Below are 26,649 nucleotides of genomic sequence, written 5' to 3' on the forward strand. Positions count from 1 at the left end.
TAGATATAAAAAGCATTTAAGTATTATTCCAATATTATGTGTAGGTATTGTTGAACGTATGTGGTCGAGTCAGTAAGTATTAAAAAATGCACCTACTGTGGAATTTTACTAGACTAGGCGGCCGATGTCTATAGCATTTATTTTTACCGCAAAAAAAGCCCAAGTTGTTTACAACTTATTGGCGCTTCCAACACATAGTTTTTCGTTTCAGATTTTTTTCAAGCGGAAAAACGTATTCAAATTAACAGTATGATCTTGATTAAACACATGAACTGGGTACTATCGAAATAGATAATTGAAAGAAATTAAAATTCATCGTCTTATGACACCAATTAGCTTAATGTTTTGAGACAATTGCTTAGGCGAAGCTCAAGTGGACCATAGAGGCACAGTAACTCCAGAACTTATTAAAAATGTAGATGTCATTAAAAGCTATTCACTAAAAACTTCAAAGTATTTTTTTACAAAGGACATCAAATTAAAATGTTTAATCTAATTTGTCTTTTTTGTATGATTAGTATTTACAGTTTTGCAAAGTCTTGGCTAACAATACAAAACCTTAGTAAAGAGTAACAGAACTCTAGTTGTCAGCAAAACTTGATAAACCAGAACAGGGTTGCTTCGAAGTCATTGACTGGTTAGCATACCCAAGGTATAACTATTATGTCGCGCGAATAACTATTAAAGAGGCGGAGAATGGATGGTTTACTTTTAGTAATTGTATTTTAATTATCCGAAGAAACTGGCTCAGTATCCATCAATTGAACAAAGAACAAATCACTGTTTACTTTTTTATATCAAGCTCATACAGGTTTTTAAATAGAGATCGTTTAAGATATACTTAATGTGCACCGATACGGAAATTCTGCAATATTTTCATGTTGAACTTTTCAGGTTGTCAAACAAAGGAACTTCATTCAAGACACCCACACTTTGTCTCTGCACTAATAATAAAAAAAAACTGCTGTCAAACCAAGGACGTATGCGATGACAGTTGCATCAAGCTATTTAATAAGTAAATAAACGCGAATATTATGAAATAATTAGAAGTAAATGCTACAGCCGACTGCACCGAAGAGGCTCTGTTATTGTTATCGATACGTTAGTTGATTGATGTTCACAGATAGAGCACGGCTTCGCGGACATTGATGGTGCGAAGCCCTTATCTTGGAGTCCGTGACGTCAAGTAGTTCTGTGATATATACGGGCGGAATGAGCGCGCGCGAACATTACTAGTGTAAAAGTGCTCCGTGGATGCCCACTGGCCACGCGCTCGCAGTTCGCGCCGTACTCTTGCGCACGTTGCTTTGCTATAGATATACTGCATTGAATAACACCAGTGTCTTTAGTGAATACTTGTGCTGGAGCGATAGATAGCCGGTAAGTTGTGATTAGTATAACCAATACCTACAAGCGACTACAAGCTTAAATTCGTTTTTTCTCTCAGCAAATAAACTATGGCAGTGAGGAAACTGCAGTTTTTAACCGATCGTAGAATTATAAAAGACCGGTAATAGATTTCGAGAATTATCCCTGTTATAAAATATTTTTATTAGGTAATAATAACAACGGCCATTGATAATATATACACCTTTGCGGTTGTATGCGGCGTGAAAATGTAAAAACTAATAAGTAATTACAATTTCCGAACCATATACTTGAGCCTTTTTAAAGATATTTTACTTTTTATAGATATTACATACATTGTGCAAATTCGCGAGCAGGACAGAGACTTTATATAATGGCATTATTATTATATACAACGATTACAGAATAGATACAATACCTAATAAAAAAAAAAAAAAAACAAAAGATATAAGAACGCAGTAGTAATGACGGAAGAAACACAGCGTTTATTATTGTGTGCACGAAGATACGTAATTCCTATATTGCAGTTACAAGGACCAAGAAGTTTCCTTGAGTATTTTTATCTATCGTTCAATTATCACTGGATAATATACGTGCGAACTAGATAAGTCAATAAGAATATCGTTTAGTAGTTTCCGAAGCGTCATGTCTCTTGACTTTAAGTATTATCAAGTTCAGTGCCATCTCTAGCACCCATCCTTAGTCACCTTGAACGTTAATAATTGGCCTGGTCATAGAAAATGATGAAGAAATGTTATTGCGTCTATGCATCAGCTTTGTCTGTGAAACATTGGTAGGCGCGGCCGAGCTAAAAAAAACTTTTTATTTTAATTTTGGCTGAAACAAGTCAAGATCAATTAAAAGTACAAAAATAACGATCTGGTTAAAAAGTTGTAACTTGATTTAAATATAAGTAAGTAAGCTTAAAAAAAACAAGATTACCTTAAAATGAGAATATGTAGGTAGGTATGTGCGGTCGTTACATTTACGTTGCGGAATATATTTATTCTTTGAATGGTATTGCTACGAAAACTTGATTTGTATAGAAGCTGCGCATATTTTTCATAGTTGCGGAGGCTTTTATTATTAAATCAAAAGTTCTTTATGACAATGTTGCATGCCTACGTTGTCTTGAAAACTCGTAGAACATGTAAATTAGTTCTTATTGCTCAAAAATACATGATTATTCAGCTTTAAATGACTGATTTCAACGGTAGATATATTAAAATATAACCATAAGGAATCGTTAGTTCAAAGCTATTCTAGAAGCGAGTTCCGCCGTCCAACAAAAAAAAACACGAAATATTTTTTTCCGTTATAATAAGGAAAATTTCTAAAGGTAAACGAGATCTTATTGTTTCAAAGTATCTGCATTACAGGACGTGTTTACTAACTGGCTTTGTTTGCGACAAACAACTATCTACTTATAAGTGTAGGAAGCGATGGAACAAAGATTCCTATTTGCGTCTCTTGACGACTGATGTTGACTTGTTTAGTCCGAATTCTTTACGTGGTTTTAGACGACGGATGTGTAGTAGCTTTGTTGTTTCCATATAAGTTGTGAGATTACTAGCTGATACTCATGAAACTAAGTATGTCCCGCACCCGGGTAAAAATCGCTTGGAGGTACTTTCAGAGCCTCTATAATTTTATGTTCATCTAAGTTTTGTCTTGAAAGCCCTACAGGGAGAGTTACTTTGCACAGTTTTACAGAGTTTTCAATAACTTAACAGAGAAATTCGAGTAAAGCTACAAATAAGCTCAGTAATTCAGATGCGATTTAAAGAAACTTGTCGTAAGTCTCCCAATGAAATGATTAAAACCTTGTTTTAATAGTCATAAAAATCGTTGTTCATTTTATAAAAGTTTTTATTTGTAAAATAAGATTCAAATCTGTATAAATTCGTTATTATATTATTAAAATGACCAAATTCAACCGTTTGCAAAAAAAAAATGCTCAACGATAATTAAAAAAAATCGTGTTATTATTTTCTAAATAGCACTGACATTAATTTTTTTTATGTTTATGTCCTCATTTTCTTTCAACTGTTGAATACATTATTACTTTTCCACCATCTGAAACGGTGACAGCGCGTTTCTATTTTTGCTTTATCGTAGGATTTTCAAAGATAGTAAAAGCAATCCGGGTCAAAACCGTATCGAATCTTAGGTTTTCTATGTGAAAGTTTCGTGTGTAGTTTTCTCAGTACTGGGAACATTATCATCAGTCACGGCTCTTCATCTCGGCCCTACGCTTTGACGTGATACACCTTTCGATCAGTTATTTATTTACCCATGACTGCGCATTTATCAAGTGCAAAGGAGTTAAGTGTTAAGAAGACAAACATTGAATAATAAGTTGAGCAAAAACTTCTGCCATGCAAATCAATATTGACATAAAATCTTTTAACAACGTATTATTTTTATCGATCCGTGCAAGATTACAAAATTTCTCAAAGGTGATGGCGATCTTCACCTTTTGTTCTTGACCTTCAACTCGGTTCTGTCTAATGTCATGAGGTATATTGATGGTGTATGATAATCATTTTATAAACGAATATATTATCGTATAATATACTGGATTTAGGCATAATGTTCGAGGTTTTTTCTCGTCTTTATGTTATCTAGTCTCTGTCTATATTTGCGACGGTAAAATTACTTTCAGTTTGTTGAATGTGGAATTTCAGCATTTTTATGGTATGACAGGTTATGAACAGGTTTAGAGGTACAATTATTTCCTGTATCGTTATTTACTTCGGATCTCAATAATTTTTCATATGACAGATGTGAGTAAAAATAGATTTTTACTTATACATAGATAATGAAATTATTTCTCTGTCTTCAATTCTTTCCATTTAATACGCAAGACACTTAATGTTACAGGTGAAGCACACTGTTATTTCGTAAATAGGTACATTTAGCGACAGAAAATTGCAGCGATTTTACACATTTAGATACTAAATTAGTCTTTGGGTTCTAATCAGTTATCAAAACAAGCAGTTTCTATTGAAATCCAGCTGTTTGAGTTAAAATATTATATTGTTTTCTCGATTAATGTATTAGTCGTTAATGTATTTTATTTGAAACTTAAGAAACTTGCTAATTCCCTCGGAATTCCACTTGTGTCCTGAATATTTTACTAATCTAAAAGAAGTCTACGCAACCTCTCCATAAATCGAAATAATAATAACTAATATGCGAGGTTTACATTAAGTATGACATTGATTGATACAAAATCAAAGTATGTAGGAATGTACTTATAATATTTCTTTAAATAATTCCATATATTAAACCAAAAAGATGTTATCTTGTACTAATAATGCGTTATTATTTATAATGGTCAAGGCTTCTGATTTCGTTATACATACCTACATTTAATTTGAATACTTTCCATATCGTTGAATGTTTTGTTCAGTGGTTAGGATAAATATACTTTGGTCCTTTTAATGCGAAACAAAACATTAGTAACCCTTTTTTGTTTAATTACTGTGACTGTTATTTTGGGCATGAAAATATGCTAATTATTACGAGCAAATTAGTATCCTGTAACTACCAGTTAGTGAATTAGTTCATGGTTTACGGGTCCCATTTTCGATTTTTAAACTTACAAACTTGGTTCTCAGTTGCCTATATTATATAAATTGAAACAAATATTACAAAACAAAGTACAATAAAATATAACAATAATTCTATATAATAAAATATAACAATAATTCTATGAATATTTAGTACCCATTGATACACATTTTAATTAGTTATCGTTGAATTAATACTATGCAGATAATAATTCCGCAGACAGGAATTAAGAGAAGAGCAAAAATATTTATTCGCTATTAAAACCCAGACAATTAAATATTTACAATTGCATCAATAATTTTCAACTACTCTTTTCAACTATCAAAGAATGCAGCAAGTTATGCTCATCATAAAAATACGCAGCTCATTGATCAATTTCAGCTACAATATTAGAGGAACTATGAAAAAATTTAAATTAATTTAAGCGTTTTGAAGGGAAACCAGAGTTAAAAGAAATATTGTTTAGATAAAATATTGCAGAAGTAAGCAGTTGTATGTATTTATTAAAAAAATAATTGTTCGAACGCGATCTCATCTAGCTAACACCTAATAATAGTACGGTTTAGAGGTTCATGCTACCAAAAGACGTTAATAACTTAAATAATATAAGAATTTGTATAATATAAGGTTTTGAGATATTTTCATTTGATAGATTATCTTTTAATGACAATTTATGTACCACAAGATTTAAGTAACCAAATATCAAATGAATGCTCAGCATCAGAACTGATAATTTCATTTCGAAATATTAATCCTCAACATTGTTTCATAAGATGCAGATCAGAGTAATGATAGGGAATATGAACGTTAATATATTTGATTATAATCGTGCTTAATAGGTACAGTCAGGAAAAACATGTGATTTTCTTTCCTTACTGACTTCTTATTTTATCTGTGCTTGGAGATTCTAAAATCAGGATTCTGGTCCAAACCAAATGTTTAACACATTGACGTCTGTTTTCTTTTTGATTTATTTATTTGGTTACACAAAATATATAGTAGGTATACATAGTATTGTTTCTTCAGGGTCTGAGTGAAACAGCAAAAAGAAGTGGCATTAAATCTTAAAATAAAATAAAAAATATTTTAAACTGACAGTCGTGTAAATTGTTTATTCTGTCCGTATTATAGTGAGAACTTAACTTACTTAACAAGTTTAAGTGAATAATCTAGACCTTGCTGATTTTAATGGTTTCATTAGTCACTACAACGTGTAATTGCCGATGGAAATTATAATGGCGGTTTATGACGGACGGAAACTTAAGGAAAATGTTTTTCCAAGTCCGAAGGTTATATTGACATGACACATACATTATGATAACATTGAACTTAGCTTGTGTTGACTGAACTATTATACGAACACCGTAAGTGTTTGCTATTCTCTTCGAGGATGGTTTTAGAACTGTTTATAAATCCACGAGATTAAACGTCAAAAAAGACATCAAAAATCACGCAATTGTAGCATGTCTAACCATGGTTTTACAGACCATTTTTCCATTTTCAAAACTGTGACTTTTATTTTAAAGGGATTTTCTTCGTTACATTGTAAACGGGGACTTCTCCTAGCATGAAAGATAATACGATGTGCTCTAAATATCCCGTAATATACCCATCATGATACGAGATAGTAATCCGTGGTGTATTGGGCTCAGTTGCTTCACCGGATCTGATTGATAGATAACATGTGAAGGTTTAGAACGCCAGCCATCTGCTCGTATCTCCTGATTTACACATAGCTGAGTATGTGGTTGTAATATTTTATGGCTGTTTACCTTTTTGTTGCTTCTGAAATGTGAGTTTATTAACAGCTCATGTTTCATGTGATTTGTATAGGATTAATTGAAAGGGATACTTCATTCATAAAATGCAATTTGTAATAATGACTAGTCAAATTAAAATGGCTGTTTTGTTTCTTGATTTACGAATGATTTCAATTTCAAACTCGTTTCATAAATGTTCGAATTTCAAAGAATTCTAAAGCCGCGTACGCACGTACGAACAAATTTGTTGCGTTACATGATATGCAACAACTTGGTTCGCACGTGCGTACCACTATCGAACATCGAACACTCTGTTCGTCAAACATGTTCGCGGCGATCCTTGTAGTGTGTTCTGTATGGACGGTGTTCGAAGCGCTTTAATAACTTCACAATCAACCACTTCCAACGGCGCCGTCATGGCTACTAAGATAGAGTTCACGACTGTTGTTCGCGAACTCGACTCGAACTATGTTTGCGTTCGTGTTCGAATATGCCGTCCATACGTACGAACCAAATGTTCGGGTCTGGTGTTTGTGTTCGCTATGTTCGTGTTCGTACGTGCGTACGCGCCTTAAAAACAGAATACAGCTTTTACATTAGCACCAGCCAGTCCTATTGGCTTTCAAGGAGGCTGGCAACCATAAAGGAATAATCTCGATATTGAACTTGTAGCGCTGGGAGTTAGGCTGAATGCTTGCTTGTCTGTGTCAAGTGCCGTTGCCGTGTCGCAAGCGATGCAAGTGCTCGCGTCTCGCAACCGCTCAGCTATTACGGTGTTGCAACTGGAAGCCGCCCGCGCCTCTCGCTCCCCTACGCTCGCGCTGTTCCGGAGGCACATTTTTCTTACGTTCGTTTTTATATGTATCGTAAAGTATCGCTAAGCTGGGTATGTAGTGTGGCCTTTTGAAAACGAATTCGATGATCAGATTTGAGTTTAATAGTGAACAGTGTTATTTCTGTATTTTATTCGATTGTACAAGCGAAATCAATGCTTGATTGACGTCTAATAAACGTCGTAGTATTGATATTATTAAATTGTTTAAATATATAACAGAATTATAAACTTGTCTAAATTATACTCGAAAAGCTAGATTTTTTGGATCATTAGATATTTTGATACGTATCTATTTATCTTGAGTTTTATGAGCCAGGTTTTTCAGAGAAATATAATAAAAATTGTAATGATGTAACTTATGTGAAGCGTAACCAACCATACAGTTAATATATTCAGAGTAAACAACAAAGAGCGGGCGTCGCATTAAGTGTGCTTTATATTCCGCGTGTCTATGCTTCTAAAAATATAGGGACAATGACTCAAAGACATTACGCTATGATTATTGCCCGTCCTTATTTTATGCAAACGTGTAAAAAATATAACGTGCTAAGGTCAGATTCTTCTGCCCTATCACTCAAGCAGCTCAAATATTTTAAACAATATAATAATACAGAATTGTACCACAAAAGTAATAATTTTGCGAAAATTATTATCTGTTAGAACTTATTAACAATCGTGGCATTGATATAAGTTTCCATAAAAAGTTTTGCAACCCTAACGATTCTGTTTACGATATCATTTCGCAAAATATCGTGCAGGTGTAATTTTTTGTGTCTTAGAGATTATTTTTATTAAAATTTAACTTCGCTAGGGAAAATACCTAAACATTTTTAAAGAACTACCAGTTTTCAGGACAGGTCCGGGTTTGTAACAAAACATGTTTTGTTATTTCTGTATATTTTGAAGGTTATTCTTGTTACATTCTAAAATATTTCAAAAAGTGACTCTAGGAGCCTGTTGAATGGTTTTCCGTAATTATACAAGGCGATTTGTCTGGTGGTGGCCGAGGTTAATAACCTAAGCATAATGTAGTATGTACATAATATGGACCCAAGAATTCATGCAAAATTATCATTTACTGTTGTAATTAAATATTATATGTAGTTCATTTTTAATAATAAGTCCTTATGAATATTATGCTTGACGTCATAATCCCGGATCTTATTTGAAAACATGCGTGTTTTTAGAAGTAATTTCATGTCTCACAGATTAAACAATTTTCTCGCCGTATAATTTTTATATTTCGTGATATTATTTTATTTCATATTGTAGGTATACTAAACAACAACAAAATTATTTTCCTTGACTCGGTTTTTGCCGACTACGGATACATACTTAACCTAAAAGTCCAGATGCACAATAGATCATTAATAGAGTAATACTCATGCATACCAAGTCTACGTGGATATAATATTAATTGATATCATTAATTTTAATTACATGATGAACATTTAAATCAATTATTCCCTACAGTAACAAAGAATACAATAATTGAATAAGTTCATTATAAAATACATTCTTGAATAGTGAGCAATGGATTAAATAAATGACAAAAACACTGATTATGCTTATACCTAAATAAATTCACTTTGGCATCTATTAAGTTTTCAGTCAAGACAATATGTTTTAGATCATCTTCATTCAAAATATCTTTAAGATCGGTCCTTTAAAATAATAAATATTGATTTGCACCAAATAAATCAATGACTACAGTATCAAAACTGACATCTTAAAATAAAATGAGGAAGTAAACAAGACTCATGTTAAAACAATTTTATTTTTCAAAATATGTTGGACCACATTTTTATGGCGGGACTTTTTTGAAAAATAGAAATACCAGTTCGAGGTTTTTATTGTTTTTGGTGAACTGAATATATAGCAGGACCTTGGGAACCTCTGCAATAAGTGGAATATAACTTGTCAGTGCTCCTTTCATAGTTAAAAACCGCTCCGAAGTGGCTACGACTGCTTCTCATATAGGATTTATTTTTCTTTTTCTGTGATCTGGTTTTTGAACTCGCCAGCTATAAATTCTTTATGTCTCACGAAACCTCTTTGGTTAAAAAGAACAAGATGAGGTTTTTTTTAAAATTATATTACCCACGGCGCTAATGTTACATGCTTATTGAATCTGGTCATAATAAATGTTGAATGTATTAAGAAAATATAAGTTATGTTTTACAATCACGATATTATAATGCACTCGTAATGACAATATACGTAATATCGATATAGTAGTTTTATGTTTACAATGTTTTGAACGACATATTGCCCACGCCCATTCACATGTACTGACGTAAGTTTATACCTACTTGACAATTCTATTTAATTACAAACTATTATTAAACAGAAATCTAAATGAATAGATATAGATCTGCTTTTAGTAAAGCATTGGGTATTTATAAACTGAACCAGATTCAAATTGGCTAGATACAATAAATGCCTAAGAAGGTACTTGTAGTGATTGTTTTACAGTAATTGTAAAATCCGAATCGCCATTATTGTTTTGCAGTCTTTTGTTTTGCCATTGATGCAATTATCGTAGCTTCAATGATGTTATTCATCTTCGATGGAAACAAGATGGGTAACCGTGACGTGACCGTAGTCTTTGTTGGTCGCGTAGAAATTGCGCAAATATTGCGTTGATTGGATTGGAATGGTTAAAGTCACGGTCAAAACAATAATTAGAGCTTGGTCGGAGTCAGTATAGCGTAGACAACAGGGCTGCCAAAATATGCAATTTATTCGAGCTGCTAAAAGCAAAATCAGTTGCGTTTAATTAGCATAATTTATGACCCGTAAAATGCGGTTTATTTTTATATAACAGTAAACGTCTGATACATTGGAAATACCATCACGTCAAGGTTTGTAAATAAAGCTATCAGCCCTAGGCGGCTTGTTGGTGGCGCGTCAACGACGTCGTGTGTATGCTGCGCCCGCGCCGGCTACGCTTTTGTCAATGCGTAATAAAATAGGTGCGCACTGACCGTGGCATGCGCGATCCTAGCACCTCATATACACTTCAAACTTACGCGTAACGTTACATATGTTTTTTTTAAATATTATTTTTAAAAATGTTTTAATTAGTGATCATTTTGATAAGTTTCCTTGATATACCTATGTGGCTGAAAAAAATCACAGGTCATCCCTCGGAGTTACTGTTGTTATAATTCTCCAAAATATGAGAAGTAACTGAATAATCACACCTATTGGACGGCCTGCCTACGTTGAACAGGTGGGTGGGTATACGTTAATTTTGGTAAAAAACCGAAATCATTCGGATCAAAACTGTTTGGGAGGTAGGTATGTAGTTTTTTTTTCTTGTAATATTTGAATCAAAATTGTCAGAGAAAGTGTAATTTAATTAAAAAACAATAAGCAAATGTACGAGCATTTCATAAAGTTATACTTTATACAAACAATTGGAAAGTGAAGCCTCAGATTTAATACAATCACTTGCAATACTCGTAATTCCAACCAAATTAAAGGACCATGAGTCAAATTGGGCTCATTGTCCAACAGAGTTATAGCATATGCCGTTGTGAAGGTTTTTGTTTGTACTAAAATTTTTACTATGGGCACTACCTTCAATTCCATGGCAAAAAAAAGATATGCACCTTAACAGGTTTTGTAGAAAAAGAATTGTTAGGATTCGTAGTGCGCTTGGTTGTTCATGACATAAAACCTAATTCGCAGGATTTGATTATGCTAGGATTATGGGACCACCTTCATCACCAGGTCAGGGTCTGATGATGGAAACCCTGAGAAATCGAGGGCAACTTTCGAAAATTGTAGGCGTGCATATTTTAAAAACTTGACAATGAGGTGTACGTTTGATAACACTATGCAACAGTGAAGGTTTGGAGCTGACCTGATGATGGAGACCGGAGAAGGTCGAGGGAACTCGACAACTGAATATGTAAACTACCTCGTGTTTGGGCTTACAGTATTCGTATTGATGAGAACTTTCCACAAATGCGGATAGTGACAACTATGCTTGTCACTGAAAAGCCAAAAATAAAAAACTTTTTACAAAAAAATAAAACACTGAAAAGCAAAAAAAAACTATTCTTAGGTGCATCGGCATAGAAGTCGGTGGCGTATAAACTCAGGAACATCCATAGGAGACATCAGGAGACTCCATCTCTAGCACAAAGAAGAAATCGTCCACGGACTGTCCTCGGTATCTATATAACGAAACTAAGGCACACACAATTTAATCCACCGGCAGGATATTTAGACGACATTATTATTGGTATTGATTGAAATGTTAACAAAAATAATTTTAACTGTTAGCAGTTGTTTTATTTTTTATGTATACATTAAACCTGGAATTAAAACTAGTTAAAGGTGTTCAATAACAAAACCTACAATGCCATAACAGCATTACTTTTTGCAGAATATTAGTTTATTTATGGTCGGAGAAAAATATTTATAGCAAAATAACCCCATGGATTCTTCGCAAAAATGAGTTTAAATCTTTATATTTAGTGCTTTACAAGTATATTCAAAGTGGTCTCATCTCTGTTGGTGGGTGAGCCCAGGCTTCATACATTTTTGCCCATGGTCCTTTGAAAGGAGATATTATCGTTTAAGGTTAATCGATTGTATTCCTTGTAAAAAGAGATAATTTCATATTTATTAAACAATCATACATTCGTAATGTTTCTCTTCAATGAAAAAGAAATTTTAACGACCCGTTATTTCAATTTTCTGTCTGTATGTATTGGCTCTGTAATTCCTCCTTTTTATGATCCACAAATGTATTAACTGAAATTTAATATGAATGTGATTGTAATGGCTTTGTATTTTTTTTTTAAATCCAACAACGACTTATTAATGTCTGACAGGCAGATGGGAATACATTCTTCAATCATACTTCATCACGTTTTAGGCGGACCTCTGTTTTTGTTCCAGAAGTTTCAAGCGAAACTTAATGGAAAATTTATTATTGTTTTAAGTCATTTTGTTTACGGAAGACTTATGATAAATATAGCTGAATAAGTGTGGTCCAATATTTTACTACTTGAAATGTCACAGCGTTGCCGTAGTTTGTTTTTAGAACCTACCTACCTATCTACTGCTATTGACCCGGTAAGTTCAAAGTTCACTTGGACTTTATGCGAAAATATAACGGATAGTATTATTCAAATCATGATTTATACTCGTGTCTTTGTTGTAATAATAATAACTCTTTATTGGGAGTTGTAGGTACCTATTAGTTAATTTTGTGTTTTTAATTAATTTAAAGTTTCTTCTGTTGGACTTCATAAATTGCATGTATTGCAGGACGTTGAAATATTAGCCCTTTGTTTTTTAATAAAATAGTTTTCCTTTAATAAACACAGTAATTTACAGTTCAGGAAAGTTTTATTTTAAACATAATAGTATTAATTATAACCTATTCATAGAACCTAAAGTGCAATGATATCATAAAATTGAATTTTATATGTTAATAAGATAAATTCCAACTTGTTTTGTTTTTATTATTTCATTTGTACGATTAGTCTTGCTCTCCGGTTTGTGTAATTTTCCACCAATACAAGGCTACACTTAATTTAAATAGTAATGTACATATTAGAGTCCGAACTTACGCGATCTGGCTATTAAATAGGACGCATTCATTATTTTTTGTTGTAGTCTATGCAGATGAACCACAGTTTAAATTCTACAAAACGAAATATAAAAAATACGTCCGAGAAAATTATAAGCCATGCTGAACCTAAATTAAAAATAAATTCCGATACTTTTATAGCTGCTTTTATATTTTTTTAATTTGTGCCAACAGTTCATTGATCTTATAAAATAATAGCTAATAATAATTGATCTTCTAAGATCACAGGTTATTTCTTTCAGCCTTTTTTATCTATGATCATTCTATCAAGGTGTATTTTAGTCGGTGTTTAATAAATTATGTTGCAACGGTATCAATACAGAATTGTCTTATTAAGATTAATGTTCTGCGCGTCATATTTACACGTGTCTTCCTAGATGAAATAATGATACGAGTAAATAATAATATCGAGAATATAATTATCTAATTCTAGACATGCATATAATTACTTATCTAAATCTACTCATGCATATAATTATTTGATTCATAGTATGAAATTATAGGAACGGAAAATCCGAAAAAAAACAATCATTATATTCATTTACTTATCTGCTTGAGTCATCAACCTCGTCTACTGTCAGAATTTGATAACAATCGCGGAACCTGAGCAGCTATGCTCAAGCTTTCAAAGCTTCGCGACTGTGACAACTCACATTCATCATCCCCCGAGCCTTTTCCCAATCATGTTGGGGTCGGCTTCCAGTCTAACCGGATTCAGCTGAGTACCAGTGCTTTACAAGAAGCGATTGCCTATCTGACCTCCTCAACCCAGTTGCGGGCAACCCGATACCTGGTTAGACTGGTGTCAGACTTACTGGCTTCTGACTACCCGTAACGACTGCCAAGGATGTTCAATGACAACCGGGACCTACAGTTTAACGTGCCATCCGAAACACAGTCAATGGTGTCTAAGATATACTTAGAAAGTACATACAAACTTAGAAAAGTTGCATTGTGACAACTCACATTAATAGCAAGTATTTCGAAATAATATACGAAAATGCCGGACTTTTATGTATACTTGACATTATGTATTTCACTTATCCGATATATGTACCTACCTTTTCCTTTCGTCAAAGGTTGAGCAGCATCCGATATTTCCGGTTAATAATCGAGATAAAAGTTCGCTGCAGATGGCGTACTTTTTGTGACACTTTATGACATTTGTACGCTTTTGTCTCATGCGTTCTCAGAACAGAACGTACCCTCGACTGTAATCTACTGCGACTACTAACCTGAATGTTGTGCATCTTCCGAGAAATAAAACAATCACAACGTCCGTTTCCACCTGCGGCTATCCTTTTATCTGTGTCGACATTGTCTGACGTCAGTTTCACTCGGAATTACCGCAACTTAATTATTGTGACTCTCCTTAGCATTCATTTACAAGGCTCAGTGAAATTGTGCACCTTGAAAATTTCGTTCCGATACTTTGTCTACACTGATTTAATAACAGGTTCAGTAAGTGGGTCATAGTCCAATGGTTAAGGTGATATTTATTTATTTATGCCCTAAAAAATGTCACATATCGTTATCAAGGCGACGAGGTTCGCATAAATACGGTTTTTTATAAGTGAATCCACGTATAAGCAATTAGCCTTGGATTGGCTGTGTGAATGGTTTTCAGATGTTGGTGAATCGATAAACAATCGAGATGAGATGTCGATTCATTGTTCGATAAATATTTCAATACGGAAAACATTTGGCATGTGCGTCATTTCTGCACTCTATTCGGATCGTTACTTTGCACCGCCACGCGCAGCTTACGAATAGGTGTTGAGATGACCGTCACAAATGTAGGACGAGCAATATTTTGTGCACAAAGCAAACATAACTTCTTTCAATACACGTTAGATTTATTTGTACTTCGTATTAAATATTGGGACACCTTGTCACAGATTCCTATAATATTAATAATATTTACCCGTACCTAAATGTGTTTATTTTAATTTTCAACGATGATCAAATCCATATACTTACCTGGTAATGAACTTGAGTAAAATAAACTTCACAAAGTACTTTATAATTGTCCTATTACGGATGCATCTGGGTAGTCGCCAAATAAAAAATGTCTCTTAGCTGTCGAACAATGAATTCGTATTTATTTTGAATAATTTATTAAATGTCATATAAATAAAACATGAAACTAAACAGTCATAGAAATTAATATTCATGTGCGGTAAGCACTTTTAATTTAATTTCACCTTTAAATAATCAATTCGTATGTCTGCGCGGATCGAAGCTAAGATTGGGAAATGACAATAGCAAGATTACCTTGAACGTCACATTTTTATAGAATTTATAATACACCATCATAATTCACAAGTTTTCGAAAAGGTCGCCATATTATAATATCAATGGAGTTTTATTACTACAACAATGTGTAAAACAATCAATAGACGCAGAATTTTCATATTTTATAGAATTATAAATGGTTAGCCTTGGCTCGTTAGGAGATTTATGTTCTTAATTAATTACTTAATATATTCTCTACGTAGTAATTTGTGTAGTGATTATAATGCCTATTACTGTTTGCGGTTAGATTCACTTACGACATTTCACTGTTTTAGAAATAACTTCCAATTAGATTCGGCCTCAAATCAGTTCCATTAAAACACTGCAAAGCCTACTTTAAGCAATTCTTCTTTCGTTCCAAATGTTGTTATTAATTTAATCGGCGACCTTGTCAAGTATGCGCGTAAGTGGTGCACATAGCACGGGTATCAGCTTAATTAAGTAAATAAAATGCCACATAATTTCACAACAAATAGTTTGACAACTTTTCTCTGTTTTGAAGGATGCTGATATTATAAAGAATAGTCGGCTGTGTATTGGTAGTTTGCCTAGAAAAAAAGATTGGCATATAAATCGTTGGATTTTCTTAATGGTTATAGAAAAATGTCGTGCAGCATGACTCTTAATAATCAACGAACCCGGATGATACTTCGGCATAATTTAAAATATGGCCAGGTCATTAATAATGCCTAATAAGGCAGGTTAAGTTAGGTGAGGCGAAAAACGCCCACTAGCTTAACCATCGGCAATATTTCCTATAGAACATCTCAAATCTAAACTGGTCGATGATAAGTTGTACTATATTCAATCAAGGGTTGAATTCAGTTAATAAATTGTTCAATATTTAACATTATTGTAATGTTATTGCTTGCTCACACTCAGCTAATTTGATATTTAATATTAATTTGGGCCCAACATGCGTAGCTGAGACGATTGGCGAATCGGCTCGGCACCCGGTCCACCCTGACATTCGGCAAACTTGACGCTCGACAGTAAGCGGCTAAAGTTACTATTGTACCCAAAACCGCTCATTCTGCAATCGCAATACCGTGTGCTCACACCTTAACATTAACGTAATCCAAACAAATATAAAAAGTGTTCGTGTTTAATTAGTGCACTTGAACGTTTTGTCATTATGTTGTGATTGTTGCAGTGAAAATGGAGGCGCTGAGTAGGCTTGTCGAGGGCTACCATGACTTGATGGACAACAAAAGTGATCAGAGGGTGAAAGGCTGGCTTCTGATGTCGTCACCCTTCCCCACGCTCGCGATATGTCTCACATACGTATTCACAGTTAAAGTAAGTATTTACCTGTTTCCGTACATCTGTATTATGTCAGCATAATGATCGATACGTCACAAGAATCGATTAACAATTGATATAACGTCAAACAAATTAAACATCATTAGGAATGTTTTCCACTGGAAATTGCCACCGTTATTAGTACGCGTTGCGTAACAAATTATAGTTCAATTAAAGAACGTGGCATTTGTATGGGCTGGACAATCACTTGTTTTGACATATTGTTTTATTGCATCTCATGTTTTTTTTCTGCCAGGTGTTGGGGCCGAAGTTGATGGAAAATAGAAAACCTTTCGAGTTGAAAAAAGTATTAATATTCTACAACTTGTTCCAAGTCTTATTCAGTATTTGGCTGTTTTATGAGGTAAATATGCAAAAGATTAGTTATTACATTGATATGAATTTTATTTATCTTTGCCAATACTTACTGGAGCTTTTATTTTTATAGAGTTTGAAGAGCGGTTGGTTCACAACGTACAGTTTTCGGTGTCAGCCTGTCGACTACTCGAGGTCTCCTGACGCGATGCGGGTAAGAGAACCTTCGCTCGTCACTTTCCTAAACCTGTTTGCGTTCATGGGCAGTGCATCTCCAACTGGACTGTACACTAAGCACTTTTTAATAGACACCTGTCGTACAAACGTTAGGTTATCTGCAATTCTAAGCGGGAAAAAATAGCGGCTAAAATTGATGTTTCGAATCATTTTAGATATCACATTTATCAACATAAAGACCATGCATCTTTACATTTATGATACCAAATATTTATTATTAGATTCGCATACCTGAGGCTAATGGCATTTTAGTTGCATCCTAACCAGCCTTTACAAAGTTAAAACTACCATTAAGGCTGTGAAAATTTAATAGCAATTTATGGTGATTATTTATATATAAGCAATTTAAATTGACATTGCATCGTATGAATCATTAATCCTTTGTTCTAATCAGTCGATTTGAATAGTCATGTGATTACATTAGTAGTACTTTGTCGAGTGTAGTTCAGGAGCCGTACCTTACCATTAAGTACTAGGTGCGGAATATTTTTCTTGCAACTCATTTGCAATAATGAACTCGATAATGACATCTCGTAAGTGCTCTGTCTTGTGCAAGTACAGCTGACAAGAGAACTATGCAGGTAGCTTCAATTACTACCGTACTTGGTTTGTGTACCGATGTATATTAAATGTAATGAAGTATATATTGTTTTGTTGACGGTGCTCCGTGCTAGCATCAATTAAGGCGTGTTGTACATAGGCGCATGTGTTAGGTGAGCCGAGGTTGTTTGCCTTCAAGTTCATTCGCATTTGTGTGTAATTACCCTACAGATTGCACCAGCAATTTGTGTTTGTAGTCTTATATTTAAAAAAATATATAATGAGAGCTTGCGAGATGCATATTGCATATCATTGCATTTTTTCTGTAATTTTATTAGTGTTTAATTAGGCAAAATATAAATAGATATGTTAAAAATATATATTCGTATGCAGTGCAAGTTAGAAATAAGACATTCCTAGTCGGAAACAAATGCATTGTGCTAAACGATTGGTAATAAAATGTTATGTATGTTGTATTAATTTACCTACCACATATCTAATTGATTGGTATTCTTTTGTGTTAAGTATGTTATGTCGAGTGCGTCAACAGCCTGCATACCTATGTTTCTCATTAAATATCTGATAAATTGTAGAATTCACTGTCTATGAAGTAAACAGGAACCCATGCTTGGTTGTACCTTAGTCGCCAGCATAATCTTCCTTATAATAATATATGTTGTGTCTTGTTAACTAAGAAATTGTGATTTTTAATGGCTTTTCATCGTTCTAAAAACATGTTTTTCTTTTATAGACAGTTCATGGCTGCTGGTGGTACTATTTCTCGAAGTTCACAGAGTTCTTCGATACGGTAAGTTTTTATATTGTTAATTACAAAAAAATCATCAATCCATAAGTTTCAATCGGTAAAAAACATAAATAAAACGTATTGAGAACTTGAACTTGTAAACCGGAAAGTTTTTTATGAGGCCCACGGAACTATTATATAATAACACATAGTCGATTAAGGAAAATCCTATTACTCTTTTGGATGAAGGTGTCTATTTTAATATGCTAATAAAAAGGCATTTTAAAGCTAAGTTTATTATACCTACTGCGAAGTTCAAAAGTTAACAAGCCCATAAATTTTTTAATATGCTTGTAACGTTTATGTACTTAATTGTTAAGTTTGAGATTCAAATAGAATAAAAGACAAATAATTTTGACAAATATAGGCATGTTTATTGTGGCTATTGTTTCAATTTTTGTTGCTGATAAAAAGACATAGCGAACCTTGTATATGCAAATTCATTTAGTGAAGAAGTGATTAATAAATGACCGTGTCCAAAAATGCACCAAAGTAATTTGTATAATTTACGATGCCGTAAAAGTCGCATAAACATTTGACAACGGACAAAAGCCACGTTTTCGCAGGTTTTCGCTACATAAAACTATTGTTTTGCAGCAAAATGGTGCTCAAAACTTGTTATGATTGCAAAATAAAGTGCTATAAAGTCAGGGGCACTAAGCGCGAAGCCTTAAATGTAATAACAGCCTTCGTCAACTTGAACCCTTGAAAATCTAGTTTCGTTATAATGGCCAGCCTCGCTGTTATAAGCATGGTTTTCCTGGCTACCATTTGCCGACCGTTTGGTTGTATTTGAGTGATCTTGCTATCCTATGTATGAATATGTTTACGGAGGTTCGTAAAACACTTCCTTATAAACAAATCTCTGAATATTCATTGATATCTATTTATTCCTCAAGAAAGGGAACTGGAAATCCTACCAGTCAGGCTTAACAAAAACTTGGAAAATTTTGGTATATTACTTATTATAATATCTTCCTGAAAAAGCTACTATAATGGACTAAGTTCAAGGCCGTACCCTAACAATCGGGTGTGTTTATTTCCGAAACTGGTACAGACTGCTTTATTAGTTAAAATACGCATACATACATACATAATACGCTCCAATATTAGATTAATTTGTTTACTTACAATACGTGCTAAATTTAGCGTGGTATATGTATGTACCTATATGTATATATGTGATTATTTGATGGGATGTTTCTCGATTCGTCGTGTACAATTCGCGTCGTACGTTAATTGGACCTTGACTTCAAAAGTTTGCTATCAATAAATATAAGAACATGTTCACAGACTAACTGAATATTTGTTTATCAATTATCTACTTTGTTAGTCGATCAATGTAATTATATAAAGCTCAGAGACACTCAAACAGACGAGTCTGTAGAAAATCGGTTTTGTAATTTCATTTTTCCGGTTTCCAAGGAATTTATCATTAGCTGTAGATAATAAAGAATAGCTCAAACCGGATCTAGGCGATCTTGTTCCTCGTCTATAAAAATCAAGTTTCAAAATGGGTGATAAAAGTGGTTTCGCATAGGCAATCCACATTTTATTCAACGTGAGACACAAACGAGGTCCATATCTCACGAAGAATTGGCCATTGAGCTTGTGAACTTCTTTTAATTAATTTTATACCTACATTCCTCTGTGACAAAACGTTATTCAATTCCAAATTCAAAAATTTTAGATACGATCGTCATTCAATCACATAAAACCTTTTTTATGAAAGAAATAATGGTTGTTTTAACAGTTTAGTCATCGATTCTATTACTGTTGATTAGTCATGTAGGTATAATAAATTAGCTGCCTCAGTGAATTTGAACACCTGTGAAGTAGGTTTATTCAAACAAATAGGTAAATAGCTTAAATCGATTTCATGCTTAGACCGTGCTTATCTTTGTAGTTGCAAGCAAATCTTGCTAATAGCACTAATAGCTATTTCGATTTATTGAACTGTCTCATAAATTGACATGATTATCAATATTTGTATCATATGTCAAATATGTTAAGTAGGATATTATGTATCAGGATTTCAAAAAGTAAATTGGTCTCAACTGCTAAGTATCTAAGCACAACGTTTTGCATTACAAAGATTAGAAGGAGATAATGTTATATTAATAGACACCATTTTCAATTCAATTCAATTGATTGAGTATTCAATGATCACCATCTATCACCTAAGCGACAGGTTTGACGTTTAGTGATGTGCGTTATATATGGTCAATAATATCGATATTTTTTTCCAGATCTTCTTCGTGATGCGCAAGAAGTTTGATCACGTGTCGAAGCTCCACGTCATCCATCACGGGATCATGCCCATGTCTGTGTGGTTTGGAGTCAAGTTCACTCCAGGTCAGTACAACACTATTTACCTAGTATTCGATGTTTGCTTAATCAACAATCTGTATGATTCCAAAGTTCTGTTTGATTTAACTGAATTCAGAGTTCACGACATTGTCGAATGTTCTTGCCTATTTGAATTATACTGCCAGTAACCGTCAAATCATGTCCTTATATGTTCAAACGGATTTTGATTGACTGTACATATTTTTCATTAAGAAACGAGCCAATATTAAAAAATAATACCCACAATGTTCACACGTTAATATTAATTCAGAATTTGTACATTCCAATTTTGAAAATGTGAGAATGTAGCAGTTATAAAAATGCCAAGGTGATTGACTACATATATTTATTTTTAATTTGAATATTGATGTAATGTGCGTAAATATTTTACTACGCGTCACTAATCTGCAGTTTGAGATTCTTTCTAGCCTCAAAACATAAGCAAATGCGTCGTTTTTTTAATAAATTATTTATGTTAGCAAAAAAAGTTTCGTAACGTTTTAAAACGATAGATTTTATGTCCTTTTTTGCTTCATAAAAGGATAACTAATTCTTTATCAGATTCATCTCAAACAAACCGCTTGCAAGAAAAACAGCGGCGTTTTAATTACAAAGTTTGCAAAAGAAAATTGTTGGGAATACCGATACGGCTGTTAGTAATGATTACATAGATCCGTACAAGTCATGATTAATTTTTTGCATCAGTAAGGCCGCTGCCTCGAATTTTGCGGGCAGCGGGGCGGCAGCGGCGGCGGCGCGGGCGGTCACCGTTTTGAATGGAGCTCACCGCTCGTTGCCCGCTCCCGCGCCGCTGTATTCGAGGGCCGGTCCATTTGATTATACGCGTAAGATCCTGCCGCTCCCGCGCCGCCGCCGCTGCCGCCCCGCTGCCCGCAAAATTCGAGGCAGCGGCCTAATAGTCGGTTATTTGTTACAAATGTTCACATAATCCGCATGCGGCTGGGAAAAAAAACTATAAACACAAGCACTTTACTGGGAGTTTTTTATCAGACAAGTCTAATGTGGGAAATTACCGAGATATGTAAATTTTCCACAACCTTATTATTGTATCATCGGCTAATTTTGTTATAAATATTAGAAAAAGAAGCAAAAACGTGAGTTGTAACATAAATTTTGGTGTTCGCACTTTCGCATTTTGGGTTTTCCACCGAAAGAATTTGATTTCCTCAAAAAGCTTCCTCAAAAATTTGATTCGTGTCACGAAATACTATAAAATTCGCTGCATTATTTGCTTAATTTATACTCAACATAACGGAGAACGGAAGCACAATACGTGATAACAACGACTGATTTGTATCACAAGAATTAGATATCACTGATTTCTATAAGGAAAAATAAATTCCTGGTTTTGTTTACAAATTCCTACACGATTATGCAAGGGTTCATAATTTATTATATCCTCGTTGAAACTTGAGCTCGTTACTTAACATATTCTCGCTAATTACAATGAAAAGTTCTGTACATAATAAGCTCTTAATGAACTGCAAATATATAATAAACAAAGAATGACATAATCTATACACTGTAGTCGCACACTGTTTGTTTACAATTTTAGAACGTACTTCATAAATTGTTCAGTAGAGTTTGCACATTAAATAGAAAATTGTATTTAATTTGTTTGCAGTAAGACCATGACTGACGCAACTGGTAAAGATACACTCTTGTAATAGTTGTAATCACGTAGTTTTTTCCTCTTGAGTCTACAATTCCGTATAAATTAAAACCAAACTTCTAGAACCGAGATGTCTACAAGAAATCGCGTCCATAACAATAATATTTGACCAGTAATAAAGTGACATATGTATGTACGTGTTCAACACGGACAAGGATTGTTTGTTAGTCTAAATCCGTAACAAGGATTATTCTAGAATTACCTACAGTAAAAATATTTCACGTATGGCCGTATGCGAAGTATCAGGAAATTAGTCTAAGTCACCGTTTTAACAAACATTCGGAGTCGTTGTACCGCTACGAACCGGTCAGTATTTGTCTTTAAACTAATATATCTATGGTATTTACTAATACTTTTAACAGTTATTTAGAACGCTAGGTTATTAGGTTAGGTCTAGTATTATTAATTTAAAGTTCAGCCAGATAAATGCTTGTCAAATAAAAATCATCGTCAGCTAACGGAGGTGGACAGATGTTTGATGAGACCTACTAATTTCGGTCATGAGCATTTGGATTTATATTTTATTTCCACTAGGGTTGACAAACTTTTTGTTAGGTAAGGCTTAGGCCTTTCGTACCAAACAGTAGGTGCTACCTAAGTAGCACCAGCGGTAGTGATACATCATACTTACTTAGGTGATTCCTCCTCTCCTTTCTTACTTTAAATAACTCTTCGTTTTTAATTTGTTACAGGTGGTCACTCTACTTTCTTCGGAATGTTGAACACATTTGTACATATTGTGATGTACTCCTATTACCTGCTGGCTGCCCTCGGTCCTAAGGTCCAGAAGTACCTCTGGTGGAAGAAATACCTCACAGCTCTACAGATGGTAAGTTTTTTAACATGGAATACTTGATGTAATTAGTAAAAGAAAGACGAAAGTGATCTTCTGTGGATTTGTCTTTGGCCATATCAGTCTCACATCATTCTAAATTTAAAAAATATATAATACAATTTAGAATCTGACCAAGAAATTAATATATCTCTTTACCTTTGTTTATAATTTCGTTGGCATTGTAAAAGGTGCCTATCTCAATTCGACTTGTAAATGGTAAATGAAGCAAGAGACAGACTCTCCTTGACATTATAATTAGGTATAACCGCCTTACATAAATTAGATAATACTGAATAAACTATGATTTAGTATACGATTTTGATAAGTCGGTGATGGTCGAATAGCCCCAGGTATGGTTTTACGTTCTGTCCAATGTCAATGTTTTGCAATCAGTTGAAGTCGAGCGAGTGTGTACCCTTGAACGTCGCCGACATACACATGGCATGTATCGTGACGTCACAAGCCATGCCGGTCTATTCAATAGCTCATTATAAACGTCACCCTTCTCTTCCTGCTGCTGACGTAGCTTCTGAATAGCGGATTTTGTTATTACACGCTTTGCAACATATCCTGCGGTAATTGTGGTTTTTGAGCCGAATCGTTTTCTCAAGACCCAGCTCATTAGTTCATTAATAACCTACAGCAGTATTTTGATGGTCGGAAATTGACTAAATCATGTGATGTTTATTTTGAAGGCTGGTGTAGTCATTACTTATTAGGAGACTGGTGTCAAAATGAAGATAGACGTTCAGATTATTCGAATTAGTGTACCTAGTTTGTAAACATGACGTGATATTGCCACAGGTCCAGTTCGTGTTGGTGTTCCTGCACGCCTTCCAACTGCTGTTCATCGACTGCGACTACCCGCGAGCGTTCGTCTGGTGGATCGGCATGCACGCCGTACTCTTCTACTATCTATTCTCAGACTTCTACAAACAGGCCTACCGCAAAAAAGCCAAGGTACGTTCACAATTACAGCTTTTTAGCCACATTAATCAAAGTGACATGTCAAATCGACCATTCATTGTCATAACAAAATTGACACTAATTGTAACCAATGCCTATTCTAAATACAAAACCTTGAGCATTTTGCAGCATGCAAATATAATATATCTAAACATGTCAAACAAGTACACATTAAGATTTTTCAAAACCAATTATCACGTCCCATGTTTCACAATGATTAATAAATTCTTTACGGCAACCTATAAAATCAATTAACATAATCAACACATCGACTCTGACAACGTAGTAACTGTGACTAATCGTAATGTTTACTTGCAGAAAGAGAAATCCAAAGTGAAGGTGGAGGCCGAGGACTTGAAGTCGGAGACGAAGGAGAGGATGTTGCCGCTGCTGAACGGCTTCGGGAACGGGTCGGCGCTCGGCGACGTGCGCCAGAGGATGGCGGGCGCAGTCGCCTCGCAGTGATCGCCTACTCCTTACCTTAGTCTATATTCTCTATGAATCTCATCGCGCCGAGTGAATACACTATGTGTACTCACATAAATTCCTTTAATTACAGAGTACAGACTAACCTTGTTACGGGTGACGCGTCAGTCCTGCCACAAAGCCCTTACAAATTGCAGTTGGCACGGAACGTGCATTATACTGACCATAAACTAGTTGTTATTATTGACACCTAGTACTCATGCGTCAGTTATTATGCACAACATAGATTGCAGTGTCACTTATAATAATATGTTAGCGTTATCCTAGAGTAATTTAGGAGTATCAATAAATTGGTTAAAGTACAAAACGGGAAGCTCGAAAATTGCCCGCCCTCAGCCGCGGTTCCCGACGGGGCTATGAGCTCAATTAGTTATAAGTTATTTGTATACGTAGCTCAGTAGTGATAGTAGTTGTAATTTATTCAAACCGAATACTGTAAGTCCTTAGGATTCTTAGCAATAATGATTCTTGACTATTTATTCGGGTGTGGATACGGTAGGACTAAGAAAGAGCCAGTATTTTCATTCGTGGTTATTAGGGTTTTTTGATAATGCCTTCGCTGCCGATTTTAAAGATATATGCACAGTAACCTACCTATCTGCTCTCGTGTTGAGTTTACTCAGTTCGTCCAAATCGATTGAGTATACACGAGTTCAAGTATACAGCAAACTGTGTGCGAAACTAATAGAAGTATAAGTACCTGCGTCGACGTAGTGTGTCGACGTAGCACGCCACTTAAAGAACTGAGATATATTGAATGATCTGTCGTGGTGTTAATGAGCAAACATACATAGATCGCTTGACGTTTAGAGACGACTTTGTGGCAAAATGGCTGCGATGTGTGGTCTCTCTATTGATACTACTGAACATATAGAAACAGTAGTATTATGAATTTATTAGTTTGCTCAAGATCCGGGTAGGATTTATGGAGGCCCTGTGAAATTGAATTGTATTGGTAATATAATTATGACGATGATGACTGTAGACAACACTAGCAGGTTTTTTACACATCTAATATTATTTGATTCAGAAGCCTTAAACTTATTGTAATAACCATTAAAGCATTTTGTTGTTGTTTGTGACTGATTGATGATGAGATGCTTTGAAAATTGGTTAATACACCTTCATGGAGTAACCGAAGTATTATATATTATATAATTATTATATATTGTAATTCAGCTGTTAAACATTTTGTCTACAAAAATCAAAACCCAAATGAATTTTGTCTCCGAACTGGTACTTTTGAAAATATGGTTCAATCAAAATATCAAATGGTGAAATTTGTTGGATATATTAAAATATCCAGGTTTCAGTGTTTGCTAAGTTTACGTGAATCAAGGCTATTCGCATTATGTATATGTATATAAGTACCTAAATCGACATTCTGTAAATATGTTAAAGGGTAATCGTACATGTATACTTTGTGATACTTAAGTTAATAAAAGAGAATTTAATATTGATACGTTTTGTTTTTTCTACCTTTGACACTCCTAACTCCTAAACACCTCATACTTATTTTCTGCTCAAGTGCACTAGCAAAATTAATTTTGATCTCGTGAGTGAGAGTGAGTGTAATACATGGCTTAAAATATTTCTTCTGTGATCGTGTATCAGCGTCCTTATTGATTCATTATCCTTCTATTATGTAACTTTACCGTAAAAACGCTAAATAT

General features: G+C 34.2%; 1 protein-coding gene across 1 annotated transcript; it reads left to right on the top strand.

Moving 5' to 3' along the window:
- Window positions 1-1,188: 1,188 nt before the first annotated feature.
- Window positions 1,189-26,436, top strand: LOC110375261 (very long chain fatty acid elongase 7). The gene is made up of 9 exons (XM_021333315.3): window positions 1,189-1,380; window positions 16,602-16,747; window positions 17,007-17,114; window positions 17,199-17,279; window positions 18,594-18,650; window positions 20,897-21,002; window positions 23,382-23,518; window positions 24,329-24,484; window positions 24,809-26,436. Exons 2-9 carry the CDS (start codon window positions 16,607-16,609, stop codon window positions 24,953-24,955), a joined length of 933 nt encoding a protein of 310 aa, XP_021188990.1. The 5' UTR covers window positions 1,189-1,380; window positions 16,602-16,606; the 3' UTR covers window positions 24,956-26,436.
- Window positions 26,437-26,649: the final 213 nt, after the last annotated feature.

The sequence above is a fragment of the Helicoverpa armigera genome, chromosome 4 (genome assembly GCF_030705265.1).
Source record: "Helicoverpa armigera isolate CAAS_96S chromosome 4, ASM3070526v1, whole genome shotgun sequence".
NCBI classification, from domain to species: domain Eukaryota; kingdom Metazoa; phylum Arthropoda; class Insecta; order Lepidoptera; family Noctuidae; genus Helicoverpa; species Helicoverpa armigera.